This window comes from Condylura cristata, unplaced genomic scaffold (genome assembly GCF_000260355.1).
Source record: "Condylura cristata isolate star-nosed mole 26May11 unplaced genomic scaffold, ConCri1.0 scaffold00002, whole genome shotgun sequence".
Taxonomy (NCBI): Eukaryota; Metazoa; Chordata; class Mammalia; order Eulipotyphla; family Talpidae; genus Condylura; species Condylura cristata.
Window position 1 is genome coordinate 71930928 of NW_004567103.1, and position 22923 is coordinate 71953850.

The 22923-nt window shown below is 36.8% G+C and overlaps 1 protein-coding gene across 4 annotated transcripts in view; it reads right to left on the bottom strand.

Moving 5' to 3' along the window:
- Positions 1 to 22923, bottom strand: part of THSD7B (thrombospondin, type I, domain containing 7B) — a 792320-nt gene that overhangs the window by 315499 nt on the left and 453898 nt on the right. For 3 of the 4 annotated variants that reach the window (XM_012728237.1, XM_012728251.1, XM_012728242.1), the window contains 2 exons: positions 7758 to 7887; positions 2967 to 3070 (listed from right to left, as the gene is read on the bottom strand). In XM_012728237.1, coding sequence (XP_012583691.1) covers positions 2967 to 3070; positions 7758 to 7887 — 234 coding nt within the window. The remainder of the gene's footprint in view (positions 1 to 2966; positions 3071 to 7757; positions 7888 to 22923) is intronic. The other variant, XM_012728256.1, reaches the window with a different exon arrangement.

Genomic DNA, 22923 nt, shown 5'->3' on the forward strand with positions numbered 1-22923 from the left:
TACTCTAGACATAGCAGTGTAATGTGTTCATGTGAGAGGGTGGAAATAAATCTGAAAATATTCAGGGACTATCTACCTGAATTAAATTTCTATAGGTCCAATGGTGTGGGGGGTTGTTCTGTTAGCTCATCAAAGGTGAGGCTATTGTTATATCTGACCTCTCCTGCAACTAAAATCCAGGCACAGCACCTACTAGGCCTTTTGGATTTTGGAGGCAATATATTCCACCTTTGGCTGTGTTAATCCAGCTCATTTATTGAATTACCTGAAAAGGTGCTAGTTTTGGTTCTACAATCAATCCAGGCTGCTGTGCCACCCGAGCCATCTGAACCAGTGGGTAGAGTGGCGTCAGTGTTACACAGAGAGGTTGTTGGTGGACGTTTATGGTTACTACTGGTGAAATATGGTGCAAGCACTTAGGGATTTGGAGCAAATCCTTGCCATTCTTCACAGATAACTGTTCTCTTTTCAGAAACAACTTCTGGTCTACTACTGGGTTGTGGTAGAAACTAAATGCTTAACCATGGGCCAACAAATCACCATGCAACCTAAACTGCCCATCATAAATGCATGTTATCTCACCCACCAAGTGCGCAGCCCCCAGCCCATCATCAAATGGAACTATATGAATGTGATATGATCCATGCAGTTCCTGAAGGTACAAGTAAATTACATGAAGAAGTGGCCCAAATGCTTTAAGTTCCTCACCCCTTCTCTACTTCCTTCTATTTCCCATCCTGGATTATAGCCTCATGTAGAGAAGACTAAGGCCTGGCTGATAGAAGGCTCTGAATAGTAGTTTAAGAGGTGGTACTATAGGTTATTTCAGGTTATTCCTGAAAAAAGAGGTAAAGAGAAATCTTCCCAGAGGATAGAACTGCAAGCATTAGACCTGGTTATTTATCTTGCTAGGAAGAAGTGGTCAGCGGTGAGATTACATAAACATTCATGGATCATTACCAGAAGTTGTGTAGGATGGACAGGGACAGGGAACATGATGGGGAAATTGATGACAAGCAAATTTAGGAACAAGGTATGTGATAGCCTCTCTGAGAGTAAAGTTATGAGCATATCTGTGTCTCAGGTGAATGTTGACTAAAGGGTGACTTCATCAGAGTATATCAATAATCAAATAGATAGTATGACCTATTTTGAAGATAACAGCCAGCCTCTTTCCTCAGTCATCCCTGCCACCACCAATCGGTTTTAATAAAGTAGCCATGGAGGCTGAAGTGGAGGTTGTGCATGGATTCAGCAAAATGAAAATCTAGTCAACAAGACTGACCTGGCTGCACTTAACACCGAACACACAACTTGTCAGTATTAACAGAGTCCTAACTATGGCATCAATTCCCAGTGATCAGCCAGCTACCTAGTGGCAGGTCGATTGTACTGGAATACTTCAATGATAGATGTGGCCATGTTTTAATTACTAAATAAACACTCCAGATATGGATTTGCATTCCTTACACGCAACACTTTTGCTAAAATTACCATAATAGACTTTCTTCTGATCAAGGATCTCATTTCATAACAAATGGAGGACTACCATGGGTCCATTCTCCTCACCATCCTGAAGCAACTGACTTGACAGAATGGTGAAAAGTCCTTGAAGGCTCAGGTACAACACCTGCTAAGTTACAATACTTTGCCCAGCCAGAACTAGTTTATTCAGAGTCAGTATATATGCCAAATTTGCATAAATATATGTTTTACATACTATATTAACAAGACATATATCAGTATTGTTTCCCTTAAACCCAGGATTCACAGCTCCCTGAATCAAAGGGTGAAAATGTGAATGGCACAACTATTACCCTTAATAACCCACTAATGAAATTTTTGTTTCCTGTTGCCCAAATCTTAGTTTTTGTTGTTCTCGAGGGTTCAGTTTCAAAGAGAAGAACATTTCCATTTGTAGACACAATAATTTGAGAGAAGGTGAAATGAAAACCACCTCCCTGAAGTGTTGGGGTCCCTTGCCTTTGAATCAACTGGTAAAGAACTCAGTTACTGTGCTTGCTGGGATAAATGATCCTGACTAAGACAATCACCTAAGTGGAAAGAGCAAATTAATTCTAAATATGCTTTTTAGAAGAATTATGAACCACTAAAATTCAATTGGTCCCACAAGGTTTAATTTTGCTACATATAATCCCTTTAGCCACAGTAGTCAGATTTTAACATAAAGTACTTCTTATCAAGCCTCATACCATTTACACCTGGAGTATGAATGAAACAGGAAGGTCAGCAGTCTAATAAGTCTCTGAGTATTTGTCAGAGATTTCATATGCCACACTTAAAACACTGATGATAAAAGCACTTCTCAGGAGGAGAAACTCATTTCCCCAAAATTTTAATAGTTACTTTCTCTGTATATCGTCCATCCATCCATCCATCCATCCATCCATCCATCCATCCATCCATCCATCCATCCATCCATCCAGACAGCAGTAAACCCATTTACCTGCTTACCTACCTACCTATCCGTGACCTAGCAAGTATGTATGTATGCATGTATGTATGTGTTTGTATATATAAAACAATTACATTTAAGGCATGATTATTAAGAACAGTCAAATCATCCAGTTATTCTTAATTCATTCAACAACTATTTAATTAGCACATGAAAAGTAAATTGTATACTTTTGAGTCTGATCTTGAAATAGCCTTCATCTCTTAGCTCACATCCATCATGCATTTGAGATATCAACACTGGTGTGTGCTGATGACTGAGAACTGATATTTGCTTACATTGTGTCTGTGCTTAGGTCCAGTAGCTGGCTATGTTCAAAAGATAATCCAATATCAATAATAGCTAATACTAAGTTTAGACTCAAATTTAGATAAGTGTAAATATTTCAATTTAATAATATCACAAATAGTCAAATGTAAAAATAAGGATTGCCCATTTAGTTTCCTAATTTTAAATTTCATTTAAAATGTTTTTTTTTAAATTTTCTTACCTCTTATTTGTACCCCCTTTCCACAGGCTTCGCTGGTGCCCATTATTCCCTGTCTGACAGACTCTGGTACCAAGATACAAGGGCTCCATTTCTGTGGCTTCCACCTGTAATTATGAAGAAGGGAGAACTAGAAATTTCACCATGGCAAACATACAAAAGACATATTAGAAACAGTTGAGTTTGAAAACCAAAAGTATAGATCCATTAATCAAAGAAGAATGAGTTTGAAAGTATCATAAAATAGAGCCTGCAAATAGTGGGGATAACTACAGCTCACTCTTTCTAGATTCATGATTAATGCAGTGACTCATATTTTACAAAGCTGTGGCTACCTAGGAACATAAAGCTTAGTTCATATAGCAAAGTGGGAATGAAAAGCACTAGAAGCAGTCAAATATAGGAAATTTGGCTTTTTATGAATTAAAATTGTTGAATAAAAGAAAAAAGAGAGAGAAAAGCTCTATGTCCTACTGGAGCTTTAGAGAATCAAGGTTTAAACATCTGATACTTTTGGTGCAAACTTTCACACATGATTCCTTGCTTCAAATGCTTTATAAGGTATTTCCCAGGACTTTGGAATAACTCAGATAGCTCATAATTTTGTAAAAAGCAAAAAAATATAATATCACATAGTGTAAAAGGGAGATGAGGGACCTCTTTTTTCATCTCATAAAAGAGGAATGTATCAGCCTTTGATGAATTTTCATTCAATATTTCTATTTCTGAAAGGAAATTGTCCCTAAGGAAGCTTCTGACTTTTACCACTTTTCTTTCTTCAGGTCAACAAAACACTTTATTTTTATTGCTCACAAGACAGACTGTGTATTGTGTCTTTAAACCCATCTCTTCCAGAAAACTGAAACTCTAAGATTTATATGAGCCCATGCCTCTGATAAGAGATGCTAATTGGAAAAAATAAATAAATAAAAGGAAAGAAAAGAAACAGGGTTTCTTTGAGTTACAGATGGAAGTAAAAATCTTATTGACCAGTTTCACAGATGGGATTTTTCAGAGATGAAAAATTTTAAGTCTCTACTGCATAATTCTCGGCCATAATAATATGACTACACTAGATACTCAGCGAATGGTTAAGATAGTAAATTTTGTTATGTATTTTTTATCACAATAAAAGGAAGTCTCCCCAAATTAAAAAAAAAAAGTATATATCAGAATACGAATCAGACTTTTTTTGCTCAGGAAAAGTCACTTTAAAGCATCTTCTTAATTGTGTAAATGTAGCTTAAGATACTGTATGGAGATCACTTAACAGAGCTAAGCATTAATATCAGCACACCCATCACTTCTCCCTATTTGAGGCTATGTGAGTGTCAGGCTTCTTTGATAATTGAAGATAAGTAAAGCAGAGGTGGCCTTACAGGAAAGATGCAGACCGCCTTAAGTACACCTTAAGAGAAAGACAAAATCAAGCAAAGTACATTAAAATGTAAAAGTGAAAATAGTACATCAATGACCTCTAGTTTGGGAATAACTGAAGATTTGGGAAGAAATCAGAAAACAACAAAATGGAAAAAGCTGTCACGCTTGCAGGTGTTGCCTATATTTTCAAATAGTTTTACATTTATTTTGTATTTTCATAGATTTTGTCAGTGTAACTTCCAAATTAAATGAAATGACAAGATCTCTAGCCAACTTTTCTATTCAATTCATTCCAAGATATCATTCACAAGAATTCTTAAGTTTATATACACTTTCTAGACTAATGATTGAGGAATTCGATGTATTTTGCTTGCTGAAAGAGACTGCAATGGAAGGGAGGAATTATCAGGACTTTATAGATCACTCAGACGAACTTGGTACAGATAGGTAAAGTGACATAACAGGGACTGCACCAATGAAGGTAGGCCCATGCGGGTCCTACATCTCTGGAAGCTCAGCCCCAGATTCCTGACTACATTTAATAGCCAATTTATGTAAAGAATAAAGGGCACCTCCACCATTCAAAAGAAAGTGATTTCATGAAAACCGTTGCAAGTCAAAATAGTATAAAGCACAGAAGCCATACCATTCATTCATACGTGAAAATTCTTGAGTGTTCCCAGATGCCTCAGAAACCCATCAACTCATACCAAATGATTCATAAAATCACACTAACATATAGTAAAAGCAGAAATACTATTAGTACAGTATGTATAATGTAGTACCTAGGAAAGGAGATGGGGTACCAGCCCTGGGATACATGCTACGTCTAGAGCAGCTCACGGAAAAACAAATGCTGACCATTAGTTTTGCTTTTTCCCATCCTTGTATTACTTGCTTATCAAAAACAAGTACTAATGTGGGTCTTTGTTAAAAGTAAGTAGTCTATTGTAAAATTTTAAAAAGCTGGGATTTCCCTTTTACCACCCATTCTGTCTTCCCTTTTGGTTACTAACTTAAGATGTTGGGACATGCTCAAATTCACAGAAAAACTTGTATAAACATTTTGATTTTGTTTTAATTTGTTAAATGTGTGAATATGTTACCTTAATGGAGCCAAAATGAAGGATCAGGAAAAAATAAGGAATATATTATCATGGCTCCCTAGCAGTCTAATGCTGGTTGAGGGGCTGTTGTGTGGGGAGGTGGATAAAAAGGGCATGAAGCAAAATCTAAATCAGAATCATAGTGCTCAGAATTCAAGGGTGTTTTGCTAAGAGAATAATGTGGATAACTTGGACACATAATAAACTACACATCAGGAAAAATGAACCAACGTTCCAATCCATGCACAGAAGAACTGCTGTCTGGGGAAAATGGCAGGAGGTACATGATAGAAACTAGTTCAAACATGAATGCCTACATTTAAGTGCTTCAAGTTGACTAGAGAGAGGGCAGTAGAAAAGCAAGAGCCCACTAACCGCCTCTAGCATTTTCTCTGATTATAATAGCCCTGGGTTCATAAATACGTCTAAAAATATTTGATTTGGCTAATTTTTTTCAATTGGTTACTCTTTCTGAGAGCTATTTTGCTGGATTTAGACATTTCAATATTTATACATGGGACAAAGGAAGAATATTGACAGTGATTCCACAATGACCCTGTGGTTAATGAGGAAGCTCTGGTAGTCTGGGCATGTTCCCAGAGTTTATTTACATCCTCCCCAAGCTGGTTATCAGATAGAAACAGTGGGAGAAGAGAAGATAAAATCGATAGCAAATCAGACTACTTCAATAACACTCTAAACTTTGTCTAATGTGGAATCTCTAAAAAAAAAAAGAACTTGAAAAATTAGGCCTTGAATTTCAGTTTTAAGATACAGTTTCTCAAGTAATAAGAAGCAACCCTAGGTATTATGGCTAGAGGCATTTTTAAGTTGTGCTGGCAGTTATTTGATTTTTAAGACCACGGGGAATTTTTCACAAATCTGAAAAACGAACAGTGAATTTAATCCTTATGTACTAAAAGCAATGGCTTGATCCAATCTTAGCAGAGTGGAAGTTTATGACTAGACACACAAATCTCAGGTGTTTTGCAAATATTAGTCACCAACGTGTTCAGAAGAACACACAGGGACAATAATAAAACTATGTATTAAAAAATTGCCTATAACTTAAGTATTTTTTATAACAAGATAGTTTCTTCAAATGTGCACATGTTAACAAAACTGAAAACCAAAAATATATTTTAATTAAAATAATTACTGAAGATCACTTGTAATAAGGGAGATGCAAATAAAAACCACAATGAGATACCACCTCACCCCAGTGAGAATGGCATATCTTCCACAACTAGCAACAACAAATGTTGGCGAGGATGTGGAGAAAAAGGAAGTCTTCCTGTACTGCTGGTGGGAATGCAAACTAGTACAACCACAATGGAAAACTGTTTGGAGGTTCCTTAAACTGCTAACCATGGAGCTTCCATATGACCAAGCAATCCCACTCCTAGGTATCTACCCAAAGGACACAAAAACACTGATTCAAAAAGATACCTGCACCCTCATGTTTATTTACATTATTTACAAGTGGAAAGACATGGAAGCAGCCCAAGTGCCCAAAAGCGGATGACTGGATTAAAAAGATGTGGTACATATACACAATGGAATATTATGCAGTAGCAGAAAAAAAAGAAAAAAAAGAAAGACATGTCTATTTCAGCAACATGGATGGAGCTGGAAAAGATCATGCTTAGTGAAATAAGCCAGAAAGAAAAGGAAAAATATCGATTGGTTTCACTTATAGCAGTATAATGGACCAGGCGAGAAAATAATAATGAAGAGTTATATACCAGCGACAATTTATGGGGGTGAGGTGGAGAATGGGATCAAAAACAGTGGGGGGGAGGGAAAAGCACTGGACTTTGGTGATGGCACATGGGTGATATGGTGATGGGAAGCCCAAGGAGATTACAACTAAGATGGAAAAATGAACAAAATGATGTAAAAATAAACATATTATTTAAAAATATATAATTACTGAAGAAGTACACAAATTTGTATGTTAGTTTTTGATTAAAGTAAAATAAATGTGGGGTGTGTGTGTGTGCATGCATGTTTTCCAGGTAAAAATGTCATTTTGAATCTTTGGGATCCTAATTCTGAAACCTGATTGCTGTATGGCAAGACTCCAGTTGCCTACTTAGAATCAAAACAGGTTTGTTTCATTTCCAGTTAAACTTTCATAACCTTTACTCTATGAAAATATATTCCAGAGAAGCAGGGGGAAATCTAAGTAGTTAAATGTAAATATTATCTCTTGTTATTTCTTTATACAATCACATATTATTCAAAAGAAAATGGGTCATGATGTATTCTGAAGTCTAATGATTATTTTAAAAAGGTAACTAATTACCGATGCATGGGACACAATGACACATCTTCACACTCTCGCTCTTCAAATAAGGTATCTGGGCATTCTTGGCCTCCATTGGCTGCTTCTTGGATGATAATCCTGTGTCGAGACTGTTTTATTGTTGCATTTCCTGAAGTAAAGGAAAAATAAAAATTATAGTGCCCTTTTATGTGAATGCCAAGAAAAATTCAGGGTTAGAAAACAAATTGTGGGGGGAGGGGAGAAAAGGTGAAGTTGCAACATGAGGAATGAATGAATGCCTGAGTAAAGAGAAAAACAAGTCAAATCAGGGCTTATTAATCAAATTTCTGAGATAGACATTTCATACATAACAACTATTTCAATCTGTGTTCTGGTATGCAAAGATGATCTCTCATTGACTTAATGTGCCTTCAATTTATTATATGAATATAATGTAGAAATATATGTATTTCCTTATCATGAGAGTTACATGGACTAATTTGTGAGATCTCTAATCATTAAGGGACCTACAGTTTTACCTTTCAAATTACTCCCTCCACTAGTCAAAGACAAACGAAAACCGACCCTTGAAAACTGATCATAGATTTGAGGCATCCAAGAAGGGGGATGGTGTTGGAAGGAGAAAGGAAAAGATAAGGAAGGGGGAGGGTGGGGGAGCTTAATGGAATATGGTGGAGGACTAAGGATGCTCTGGTGTTAGGAGCACTATGATGATCACCACTGAGGGGAGAAATGTTCTATAGCCAAAATATTAACAATGATGTAAAACAAGTGTATTTCATTGATAATATTCATAATAAAAGAAAAAAAAAACCTCCCTCCAGTGAGGCATTTCTTTTAGGTAAGACTTTTTTACAGTGCAAAACTCATAAACATCAACACATTGGAAATACATTTTTTATGGTTATCCACTTATTAGATTTCTTTTTCTTCATAATTTGAAATGGTAGTAATAGAAATTCAGGGCAGAGGCACTAAAATAGTGACAGAACAAAATATTGCCTACTTCATGGTTTTGCTGAGAAAGAAATAATAATAGGCACTTCAATTAAAAAAGAAAAAGCTGGTATTCACTTTAATGTGTTGGGGCATTCATTTCATCATCTTTAGATGTCTTCTGAATTAACAGCAATAACAAAGATCAATTATAACTACTATGGTTAGCAGCTGTTTCAATTACTATGTGCAACTTATTGCACTGGATATGAAGATTTTTTTGCACTTACAATTTAACAAAATGGGAAAGGAGGCAGAGACAAGCCTTATGGGACATTGGATGGAGAGAAGCATGAGATAGTATTAGGAGAGAAAAAAGAAGAGTTGCCTCCAGAAACCAAAGAGAGCTCTGGAGAAGAAGGAGTGCATTCTTGAACTTGAATGTTAAGCCATCGTAGACCAAGAAAACAGTTCTAGAAAAGGTTTTGAACTTATAGAGAAAGACAAGTAACTTCATTGAGAGGGAAGATATATATGTATAGTTTGCTTGTGCATATGTGTGGGGCTATGAAGAATGGATAGGAAAGGCTGTATGGGAGAAAATTGAATTAATTTATAAACTTGGAACAAATAACAAACCTAAGGATGTTAGGAAGAAAATTTCTAAAGAGCCAGTACACTAAGTCGAGCAAAAGAAAAGGAAAAAATAGGGCCTTTTATTAATATTGTATGTTCACATCTTTATACAGATTATTAACAAAAAAAAAAAAAAAAAGAAAAGAAAAAAGACAACCGACACACAACTCACCTTCTCCCAGAACTTTTTTTTTTTTAATATTTATTGGGCCCTCCCTGGTGGCACAGCAGGTTAAAGCACAACTCTAAGATGCTAAAGCCACTTCAGCAGAGTTTGATCCCTGCCTGCCCCAGAGGTGATCCACATGTTGAGGCAGACCTCTCCTGACCGTGCGCCCACTGTTCCCCTCAGCAGTGTACTTTGTCAATCAGCCTGTTCTGCTCCCCTGTACCTCTGGCCTGTACCCCGGTTCTGTATGCATAAATAAATAAATCTTTTAAAAATGTTTATTAATGCATACAAGAACTGAGGTACAAGCCAGAGGTGCAGGGCGGTGAGAGGAGTCACCAGAGACAGCATGGGAAGCAGAACAGGCAGATGTACTGAAATGCACTGCTAAAGGGAGCAGTGGGTAGAACAGGAGAGGTCTGATGAGCCATGTTGAATGACCCCTGGCCGGGGTACAATTCCTGTTACAGTGGCTCCATAGCTATATAGTACTATACTTTAACCTGTTGCGCTACCAGGGAGAGCCCCATTTTGGGTTGTTTACAAATTTAGTTTTTCTGTGGTTACATTTAAATCTATAAATATGTTTATGTAATTACTTATTGATGTATTAACTTCAAACATTATTTATTGACTTTCTGCTATAATTGATGAGAATTTGCATTGTAATGCCTTTCAAATTTTTACAATTTTTTTTTTTTTTAAGCTCCATTCCTGACCTCCAACAGACCCACGAAGGTTCTGAAGAGTCTTCATAGGTAGCTGAACTTCCTTTTCTGCTGCCACCACATTCCTGCTAATTAGGTCATGGCTGTACTGTGTCATCATCAGTTTTTCTGCTCCACAATCTGTTAAATCTACCTTAGTTTAACTATCCTTTGACAAAGAATCAGCATTTAAAAATTTCATTTCCATCAGCCCTCTCTGATGGTGCAGTGGGTTAGAGCATAGCACTGCAAGCTGGCTGCAGCTGCCTCAGTGTGAGTTCAATCCCCGGGCTCAGAGGTGACTCACATGGCGTGGCAGACCTGTCCTGTCTCACCTGTCTAACTGCTGCTCCCCTCAGCAGTGTACTTTGACAGTCTGCCTGTTCTGTTCCCCACTCTGTCTCTGATGAATCCTCTCACCGCCCCTGTACCTCTGGCCAGTACCCCAGTTCTGCATGCATAAATAAATAAACCTTTAAAAAATTCATTTATATTATGTAAATGAGACCATGAGAAGGGGAAACCTAACATTTGTACATTTCATTATCTTGAACCACACATTAAGGAGATACTGGGATCTTTTACTCCATCTACTTAACAGAACCCTTTTTAATTACTATGTACCCCAGAACTGACCATGAAAGAGGTGCATCAGTGGCTCTTTTGTCCACTGGATTCTGGTTCAATTTCAGCAGCAAGGGAATGGAGCACACAATAGAAGGGAAAAAAGAAGACAAGAAGAGGGGGAGAGTGTTTCAGAGTGTTTCAACTACTCAGACTGTCCATTCTCCCATTTCTCTCATTTTCTTTAGGCCATGCTATTCCTGGAAACAGGAGATGAGTCCATTTAGTGACCCTTTAATGTCCTCTAGCTGTTCAAGTGGAAGGAAGAAGCATACATATGTCCCTTTTATAACAAAACAGAAATAACTAAGCGTAGTGATGAATGATTGCTGAAAATGCAGATAGGTTGATGATAGGTAGGTCTCTAGCACATATAGCCAAGTTGTGAATCAAAAGTAATGTTTTTGATGGAATGAAAGTGTTACTTCAGTGAATGCATGAATGATAAAAAAAAAAAGAAAACTTTGTAGTTGACCCAGAGAAAGTTTAAGTTACCTAGATTAGACATTTAAACCTGTCACAGTATTCCTTTAAGCCAAGACCTAATTAAAAATAAAGCCATAACTCTCTTCAATTCTATGAAGGTTGAGAGAGATGAAGAAGCAGAAATAGAAAAACCTAGGTTATGAAGCATAGGTTAGTTGATGAAGTTTAGCAAAGCAGTTTCTATAACATCACAGTCATGGAAGGTGCCATAGTAAGTGCTGGTATCAAATCTGCAACAAGTTAAGCAGAGGAGTTGGCTAAGATCATTCATGAAGTTGGCTATACTAAACAGAAGATTTTCTATGCACATTAAGTAGCTCTATGTTGGAAAGAGATACCATCTAGGTATTTCTTAGCTAGGGAGAAATCAATTCCTGGTTTCACAGCCTCAAAGGACAGGCCTAGCCCTTTGTTAGGAGTTAATGCAACTGATGACGTTAAGTTGAAGCCAGCGATCACTTCCCATTCTAAAATCCTACAGCTCTTAAGAATTAAGCTAAAGCTACTCTGCTATTCCTTATAAATGGAACAGCAAAACCTGGATGGTAGCACATCTCTTCACAGCATAATTTAGTGAATATTTTAAGGCCACTGTTGAGATCTACCACTCAGAAAAGACTTCTTTCAAAATATTACTCCTCTTTGGCAATGTACTCTGGTCAACAGAGCTCTGCTGCATATTTACAAGAAAATTAATATAATTTTCACAATATCACTTGTGTATTCCATGTATCAAACAGTCATTTAGACTTTTAAATCTCATTTTTTAAGAAATAGATTTTTTTAAGACTAAGCTGTCATCATTTACTCTGATGGAACTGAGCTGTGTCTATTGGAGACATTTTGGAAGGAGTCACCATTCTACGGGTCATTAGAACAATCATGATTCATGGGAGGAGGTGAAAATAATACTACTTGAAAAGGAATATGGAATAAGATGATTTTAATCTGGGCTCTCCCTGGTGGGGCAACTGGTTAAAGTGTAGCATTATGAAGTTACCCACAGCCACTGCAGCCTGAATCTGATACCTGGCCAGGGAGGTGACCCACATGGCATAGAGACCTCTCCTGACCCGCCCACTGTTCCCCTTAGCAGTGTATTTCAGTACATCTGCCTGTTCTGCTCCTCCACTCTGTCTCTGATGAATTCTCTCATCGCCCCACTCTCCGCCCACCCCCACCCCCCCAATATCAGGCCTGAACCACAGTTCTTGTACACACAAATAATCTTTTTAAAAATGATTTCAATCTTCCTGGATGATTTTGAGGGGTGTAAGACTTCAATGAAGGGAACAGTTGCTTGCAGATGTGGTGGAATGAACAGGATAATTAGAGGAGGGACCTTATAATATGACTTGATTACTGCAATCTCATGATGAAACTTTAACAGATTAAGAGTTGCTTGTGGCCCTCCCTAGTGGTGCAGCGGGTTAAAGCACAGCACTGAGAATCTAAAGCCACTTCTGCATGAGTTCGATCCCTGCCTGCCCCGGAGGTGATTCACATGGTGAGGCAGACCTCTCCTGACCCACCCGCTGCTCCCCTCAAAGAAACTTACTTGTTTAGAATATATTGATGAAAGTATTTAAATGAAAACAAAAATTTCGGTTATGTAAACTTAGCTGATAAAACAATGCCAGGAATTGAAAAGATGACTCCAACTTTGAAAGTTATAGCAGGATAAAATGATATCATATAGCACTGCCAGTTACAGAAAACTGTTTTGTGAAAGGGAGAGTAAACTGATGCAGCAAAATTAATTGTTGCTACCCCAACGATCATTAATTGCCATCCCGATCAGTGAGCAGCCGTCAGTAGTGAGACCAAGTATTTCCCTTGCAAAAATATTAAGATGCTGAAGATAAACATGATGACTAGCATTTTTTTAGAAACAAAATATTTTAAATTAATCTATATATTTGTATATATACTATTTCACACTGAGTAGACTACAGAGTAGCATCAACAGAATTTTTATATGCACTGGGAAATGCTCTATTACGGTATTTGTTTGATTGTGTTTGTGTATATCTGAACCCAAAATTTGCTGGGTTGTGACTGTAATTAAAACAGTTCTGTGTAATAACACAAAAATTATATTCATTTGGGTGGGGCCAATTTTTGTAAATAATTATGTCTTTAGGAAAAAGTCCTTTCCTCCACTCTCAATTTCTATTATGCTGTACTTTGAAAACTGTTAACCTTTAGAATATATGCCTGTGGTTGTGTTGTGTTTATATGCATGTATGCACTGTTCAAGTGTTACTTTAGGAGATCAGAAATAAAGATTGAAAACAACAGGAAAAATGAACTGTATATCTTTACTTCACACCGAGAAAAAACATGGATTAATGCTTCTTCCTTAATATTGCACACACACACACTTCACGCACAAAGCACACTGACACACAAAAATTTTGTTCTTTTCTATAGTATAATTCTAAGATCAAATAATTCAAAGAATAGAAATAATACTTGTATTGAAATAATACTTGTATTGATAACCATGCAATGTTTAGGTTGATGCTGAGACAGATGCACTCTATGGGCAAAAGAAATTTTTAGAACAGCGGTTAAGATCTTTCATAGAGAGAACTGATTATCATTGAAGAAAAGATGAACAAATGTATGTTTTTGAAGAGAGAGAGGTAATGAAGCATCCTGACACAGAGAAACAACACCAGTAATTTTGAAACATTTATTAAAGTTTCTCTTTCTGGATTGATGTGTGTGTTTCTTTATCTTGAACTTTAGAATATTCATATGTAGCATTCAGCTTTAAAGCAGTAGTTTTCCCTTCCTATGATGTAAATTTCTCTTGTTATGACCAAGCTTTCAGCACAGTTTGTTATGTTCAGCAGACCAACTTAGCTAGTGTCACAAGACACTCAAGGGCATGGGGCCTACCATTGGAATGTAGCAGTCTTGGTCTCCTCACTGCAGCTCTTCACTCCTCACTGTAAGGGTATTTTTTATCAAAAGAGAATGGAAATTCCACAAATTCAAGAGGTAATTAGCAACAAAGGAAGTGGCAGCCCAACACAATAGTTAGGCAAGAGAAGATGAGCCAATGGTAAAGTGGCTCTCAGAAAGTGGTGCAAAACAAAGCTTCCTTGTTCAGTGAAAACACTAGAAAAAAAGTGATTTTGGGGGATTAAGTATGAGAAGGAAAACATAGTAGTTTTGCAAGTGGAAAATATCTGGATTACATATATGAGTAAAATGTATTTAAGTTTCCACTAAATATCTCCATAATCTTTATCAGATTCATTTCTCAGTACTTTCCTATACTGTCTCATTTTATTATTGCCACACTTACAAGGTATCATCACCAGCCTCACCTTTTTATCATTTTACATGTAAGAAAATAATTGTGGAAGAGGTAAATAAAATGCCTAAGTTGTCTCTCTAAAATGAAAACTATAGGTAACAAATAGCAACGACTATGCTCTTTTTACATATGAGACATTATAATAAGATGAAGTGAAAGAGAAACGAATTCTAGGGAAGGCATTCACCTCATAATATGTCTGTATTCTCAAGGGATACCTCATCCATTCTAATCAAATTTTCAATAGCATCCTGTTGGCAGAAGTCTTCAAGTGTCAATAAAAACACACTGTTTGTAGGGTTTTGTGAGTGATAGTTTCAACCTAATTAGTCCTATTAAAAATAACAATAAATTAAAGTGCCTATTTGAAAACATAAACAACTGCTGAAGCATGATTACTGCTAATAAACTACTAGTCAAAATTCAACTTCAATTTATGCATATTTACCATCACTAAGTCATCAGGTATAATTAAACTTGAGCTATTAATTACAGTAAAAAAAAGTATCATTTAGAAATAATAGCAACTTAAAGATGAAAAATCTTATTTAATATGGGAAACATGAGTTGGCTACAAATATTAAGGAATATTTGTTAGATTCTCTGTGAAGTTCTATGTCAGCCTTTCCCAGAAAGAGAATAGCGAAGATTGAAGAAACCAATACGTGAAGAATACATACGGTTGTTCCACAGACAGGTAAGCTGGGAACATTAAACTGAATTGAAGTATCATGTTCAGTCCTGGTTTCAGGAATATTATATCAATGATTTGGAATAAGCAATTAACACAGAAAGCTTCCAAGTGATTTGAAACGTGAAAGTAGAGCACAGTAAATATAAACACCAGCTGACCAGTGAGGTACAGCTGCAGATGAACACATGAGTGAGACTTTCTAAAAACAATGTGGGGAGGAGATGTAGATGATTATGTATTAGCAATGTATGATTGTTATTCTGATACCAATCACATAATTCTGATGGCAGATTTTAAATATATGATCTTTGATTTTCCCTTCTTTTCTAAAGTAGCTCTTTCACTATTATAATATCTCTAATATACCACAGACTCACATTCTGTTTCATAGCAACAATGTATTTCCAGGCATATGGCCTTTCACCTCTGGTTCTCATCTGGTGCTGTCTTCCTTCCCCTCCACTTTCACATCCAGGTCATAATTGAAACCAAAACCAAAATTCAGCTCATGATTTCTAATTGCTCTTGAAGCAAAAGGATGACACCAATGGTATTTTAAGACCCATTGTGAAAATCACAACACATTAAATACTTTCTAGACTTTAAGTTAACTCTAAAGTCTGTTAGACTTCAGACAATTGTTTTAATCTTGTTAAGCATCAGGTACTTTGGCTATAAAACAGGCCAACTAAAACTGTTTCATATGACTGCTGTGGAAATTAAAGGTAATTTTGCATACAAAACATGTATATATTATTTGGTATGGAAAATCCTCTCTAGTATAACAGAGATTCAAGCAAAGGTGAGAAAAACAAGTTTAAAAATAGAAGAGAAGCTTCAATAGTTGAAACAACTTCTGATTAAAAGAAAAAGTGACAAAATGGTCTTCCACTCAGTGCTGGGTCACATCCACATTCTGAATCTGAAGGGTTCACCATGAGTGACTTAAAATCATACCATGTTCCTGTAAATTAAGCTACAATAGCAAGGCAATTAGTACCAATTACTTTCTCATATCACTGGAGAGAATTAGAGTGATCAAATATCCTATTTGCTTAGGGCAGTCTGGGTTAATGTCTATTATCCTGACTTAAATATTAATATTGCATCAAGTGACTTCCAGAAGAAACCCAGTTTATATGAAACATAGGATCACTCACAGGCCTCCCTATTGGGCTAGGGGTTAAGTCTCAGCACTATCACTGTTACGGCCTGAGTTCGATCCCCAGCCAGGGAGCAAACCAACATATGGCTCACTCTGCTCCCACTCTGCTCCCCACTTTGTCTCCTGTGCACCCTTGGCTTATACTCTAGTTCTTCTAAGCAACAACAAAGTAAAGAAACATTTGATTATTCAGAAAAAATCAAAGGCCATATAGGGCCTGTTTTATAGCCAAGGTAACTGATGCTTAACAAGATTAAAGCAATTGTCTGAAGTCTTAACAGACTTTAAAGTTAACTTAAAGTCTAGAAAGTATTTAATGTGTTGTGATTTTCACATATATCATGTGAATGTAAAAACATGTACATTCTGTTTCTCTGCAGTACGGGAATGCATTTTAAATACATGCAAAATGTACACAGTAGTGCTCTTTTAAGTATTATGAACTCAATCTAATCACTGGACCTTTTAGTTCATGTCACAGATTTTTGCTTATGATAACAATTTATGCATTCAAAGAAGACCGTTTTGTGTTCCAAGGATGTTAGCTCATGAATCACTACATTAAAAATGAAAGGGAAAGGAATAATCAACTGGAGTTATGTTGCATGTATTTTTTTTTTAAGATTTATTTGTGCATACAGAACTGGGGTACAGGCAGAAACTCAGGGGTGGCGAAAGACTTCACCAGAGACAAAGTGGGGAGCAGAACAGGCAGATCGAAGAAGTACACTGCTGAGGGGAGCAGCGGGCGGGTCAGGAGAGGTCTGCCACGCCATGTGGTCACCTCCTGGGCAGGCGGGAATCGAACTCATGTGGAAGTGGTTTCAGCTTCTTAGTGCAGTGCTTTAACCTGCTGCGCCACCAGGGAGGGCGCATGTATTTTTATAGAAAAAAAAATGTTTTTTTTTTTTTTTTAAATTAAAGGGAGCTAGAATTTAATCAATATGGAATATAAATAAAAGGAAAAATAATTTCAATTTGGTGAAAATTCAAAATAGTAATTTGGAATTTAATTTAATGACCAAATGGTCACTAAAAAGACTGTCTCTAAGTCAATTCTATAAATAGAGATCTCAGTATGATGTCAGGCAGCCTAAGTATCTTTAACACTAAATTCTTAAAAAGTAAATTCTCTCCACTGATTAATTATATACAGAATACTACCCCTTTCTAATTTATTTATAACCATTGCTAAGATTCAAACAGATTTGATTTCCTTTTAAGAAAAGGTACAAAGCCAGGATTCACCATCACTATAATTATCTCCCACTTACATTTGGAGAATCAGATATCATGACTCATTCTTATAGGGAAGCACTTCTCACCTACAGCACTGGCCTCCTTTGTAAATATCCATCAGGTGTCTGCTCTGTGTAGTAGATGCACCCAGTGTTGTGTGTTAACAGAAGCATATATACATGAACGATTAAATCTCCCTAGCACAGCAGAAATGAACTGTGTATGGATGGATAATAAAGTTCTCCACCGTTTTAAAAACATTCAGAAATGAGAAAATAAACCTATATCTATTATCCAAATGCCATCAATCCAGTATGTTCTTACTTTGTTCAGGAGAAATGAAAAGCTTAAATGGTGAAACATGCAATATCCTAAAAGAACTATGAGTAGGAGGTCTTCATATACTTCCATCCTATTCATCCTTGAGTTCCATATAAAGAGCAGACATATCAAGAGCAGATATACCCAGCCTACACCTCCAAGTACTTTAAAATGAAACTGAGCTAAAGACCTTATCTACATACTGACAAATTTAAACACAATTGCAAAGCCTTTCTATTAAGCTTTCAAGGAATGCTGAAAATATGCTGCAGGATATCCAGACACTTCTTTCACTTGAAGTGTTTCCTGAAAAAAAAAAAAATGTATTCTACTTTCTTAAATTTTCATAATCATCATTCATTTTGCAGCAGAGGCCAGATTCAATGACCCTGGAAACAGACAAGACCTCCAGGCTCTGATTTCTAGTCCCAGCTCATTACAGAACTGCTATATGACCTCAAGCAATGCACTTAACCTTTTGGAGCTTCAATTTTCCTGCATGTCTAAGTGGGTAATACTGTCAAGCCAACACACAAGATAGCTGTTAAGAATGACTAATTAATTGGGATTGAAAGAATTTTGCAAATGCGATATATGTATAAAAATATTTATAGCCATTAAACTTAAAATCCCTTATATACAGCCCTTCTACATAATTTTAGAAGGAAATATTCATGTTTATAGCTGAAAAAACTATAATGGCAGTTTTATAGGGCAGGGAGTACTCCCAAACCTCCAAACCTACCTGTTCTAAATAGGTTCTGTTACCTGCCACACCAAGACAAAATATACTCTGGTGCATAAGACCTTTAGTGGAAAGGAACTTTAATAAAATTAGTGTGTAAAACAGAGAAGACAAAGAATATAGTTTCCAAGTCAAGAATCCCAAATTACTCATCCCCTCATTGGTAAATGCCCAGCTAAACAGAGTTGGCCCAAAACAGGACCATTAAGGTCCAAAAGCTTGCCACAAGTCTAAAGCACTATCTGGTAGGGACCCCTAGGAAAGGGTAGAAGGGGCCCAACATGTCTGGGAGGAAAGGAACAAAATAAAAATCAAGATAAAAAGCACCATGTAAATCTCCCCATGGGTCTTCCACCCACATCTGTTTTACCAGCCCAAGGCCAAGAACCAAGCACAGTTTCTTTACATGTCTTTCTGCTCCAAGGTCCTCGTCTAGATCTCCTTTTGGTTTTCCCATCTTATTCCTTCTCTCTCTAGACTCCTCTCCAACTTCTCCTTCTCCCTGCTCAGCTCCATCCTTCCTTGGGTGGGGCAGCGAACATGAGCACTCTCCTTTTTCAGGGTCCACCCTGTTACACCAGCAAGGGAAATACATACTTTTTCCCCATAGTTACTGCAATCAACACTATGTGCTCACTGAAGCCTGACCTAAAGTTCTAATTTCCAGGGACTGTCTCTCATTTCCTCCACTCCCTACCTTCAACCATTATTGCTCCTAAAAACAATTCCATTTGGAGAGATTTCAAATAGTCAGCAACTCTGCCTCTGGCCCTTCCTCTCCCATTACCACCTACAGAGGATCTTGCTGTGTACTCAATCCAGGTACACTATGACCAAATCTTGGACAATTCAAGGGATGTTTTAACAAACTCATAAAGCCCCCAACCCAAAAAATGTAAATCAGAATCTCAATCAGGCGGGGCTCAAGCACTGGGGTGCTTTAAAAATCTCTAGGGCATAGAACTAGTGAATTAGCACATTTGAAATTTAGCATTTTTTATTCATCCAGTATGTAAAACAGGAAAAAGACAATGCAGCATGTTTAACCAAGCAATAGAAAACAAATGAGCACTAGCTAAATCATTACTACTCTCAACACATTTAAAAAATGTAACCTGCCCTCTAGCTAAGTACATCATAATGGGGATAATTGAAAATATGTACTATAAATGAGGAGGGTTAACAACACTATTTATAAAGATGGGTTGCACTTGTCTTTTCTTTTGCCAATGTGTGCTGAAATGACAGGGATTTATTTACCCCCTATCCTGACCTCTTTTCATTTTAGCAGATGAAATGTCTACTGGCTGCCTGCTCCAGAGTTCCTTAATGTGCAGCACTCCATCAGCATTAAGAGTGAAATATACTGAAATGTCTTATTGCACAGTATACATATAGACTGGTTTTTGGAAGCACAGATGTCCTCTAAGATACAAGCTCAAGATGCAGTCATCATTCTTAGGCATGAATGCTGAACTATGCATTCGAAACATCCTTTTAAAAACCCATGTTGCCCTAACATTTTAAAGCTTTATAGCTTCATTGGCATAGCAGTATGCTATGCTGTTGTTTCCTAGTTTTATGCTGATAGCAGAGGCCAGAAGACCTTCCCAGTCAACCTATGTGCCACACAGGTAGCAAAGTAAGATGTTCTGTCTCCCTCACAGGAGAGTACATTGTTTATGGGAGAGGATATTGCTTATCCATTTCCTCCTCGGGTTTGCCATGCCCAGATGGGACACTGCTCATGATGGCTCAGTCACATATATTTTGATTACTGCAACTTTTCTCAAAGTCTATTTCAGGATATATTCACACATAAAAACCAGTTTGCCTGAATGTATTATGTGGGGCATCATTTGGACAGGAATATAGTTGTGATGAAGTTTTTGCTTTGGGCATAATGGTCAGACAAGTTAAGGGAAAACAACTTCATGAAGACAAATGGATTAAAATAAATTTTTCATTTTTGACTATAAATATTAGCACGATGTAGTACAGAAACTGTTAATTAACTCTTTTATTCATGAGGGACATGTTATTGCTTGTTTTGCTCTCTTGATTATTTTGCAACATCAACAAAGTCACTAGCTATTGAAATTCCTTTCTGGCTTAGTGTTGATGCAATAACATGACATTTTTAGAATCAGTGAGTCTGGAGTCCTCACTGTGAATGTAGAGAAATTACTCATATGGTGCCTGAAAGACAAAATAATTACAATACTTTATTTGGGGCTTTGCAGGATTATAATCAGGTAATGAAATGTAAACTAGTTCAGTGTCTGGGGGGTGGGTTATGTCTTCTCTCTCTTCCCCTAAATAACCTCTCAGATACTTCTGAGACTAAACAAATAGCCACCTCGTTCAAGAAACCTTCCCAGAACCCTCAGCTAAGCACACTCTTCCATCACCCCTATGCCTTGCAATCCACACTGCATTCTGCTGTCTTCTTGTCTCAGACTAAACAGTGAGTTAACCCACGTCTAATTGCAATGTTTAAAATTGTGTGGCATCTAATGGATGAATGCTAAATAAATGAGGATGAAGGAGTAAAAATCATGAGTGGATGAACTTGCTGCCATTTACTATTTTTTTTTACTTGAATGGAAAGTTGGACATAAATTTTCACCGATTATGAAATAGTAATGAAGGAATTGTCTCTCTTCACATCCCACCAGATAAGCTCCCCTATTTTGTTAATTTCCCCTCTAGGCTTAACAAACTCTTTCCCTATATTTGCAGGGAAGAGTGTTACTGGGAAGATACCATCAGAATTAATATTCACCAGTGATAGTGAAAGTAAACTGGCATCAATTCAAATCTCCAGACTCTGTGTTGCAAGGACAGACTCAGTGAACCTCGCCCATCCCCCATTCTACTCCCTTATAACTCTGGATGAATGCCCCTGCCCTCTGCCAAAGAGCAGGACAGTGGACTTCTGCCCTCCCCAATTTGTTGACAAATTAACTACTTTCCTTCTTCTCGAATTCTGTTTATTTTATTGGCTAAGGAAACTATGGCATTCAGTATCAATGAGGCAAATTACATGTTGGGGGAAACGTAGAAAGCTTCGGAATTAGAAAATTGAGGAAATTTTCTTTTAAATTCAATTAAAATTATTATATTTTTAATTTTGGAAATTTTCAAATCACTTTCAAATTTACAATGATCAGCTATCCATTTCAATGATAACATAACTAAAGTTGTCTCATCTCTATCCCTAACTACATACTCCCAAATAATTTTAAAGAACATTTAGCCATGATACCAATTCATCTATATATTTCAGGATAGATCTGTAAAAGTAATCTCAAAATATATGCAAACATAGTGATGCTATTATAGATAGACATATTAATACCAATTCCCTAAATACTAGTAAATAATCTGTACTGGATTATAAACTAAGCCCCAACTGGTAAAATTTGTGATATATTTATTTTTCCATGACAAATCAGCTCCTTTCTCTTTCTTACATTTTCTTTTCAATTACCTTTGAAAAAGATAATTGAAAAGAAAATGTAAGGCTATTTTATAAATGTATGCTTATAAAAGTTTTCAGGCTATTTTATAAATGTATGCTTATAAAAGTAAGAAAGGAGAGAAATTTTCTGGAGCATTAGATCTTCAGGTCTACCTGGGGATGAGAGCCTGAACTATAATGGTATGTTAGAGAAGACAGAGTTTATGGCCAAAACATAGGGAGAGGTTTTAAAGGAAAAGAAAGCCTACACTCCACATACAGAAGCCAGAACACCTTGGTGTATAGAATAAAATACATACGTTTCAACATGGAGTAGAAGTGGTTGTGTGTCTAAGGCCTTGATTTTAAAAGGAACAAAAGAGACAGAAAGAAGTCACCAGAGATTTCTTAAATATACCCTTTAGTAAAGACATGAATTCACACTATTCAGTTCTGAAGAAGAAACCCAAGTCTCCCAAGGAAGTGGCAGGATAGTGATACAGGGCCCACCCACCACCCCAAAGTCACAACTAAATTACAATAAGACAAAATCACAACCCTTGAATGATAAGTGGATGATATGGCACATGTATTAGCAGTGGCACAGTGAAAAGTGATAGGGAAAAAAATTAAACTGCATTTAGAGCAATAGGCCGCTCTCTCTGGTG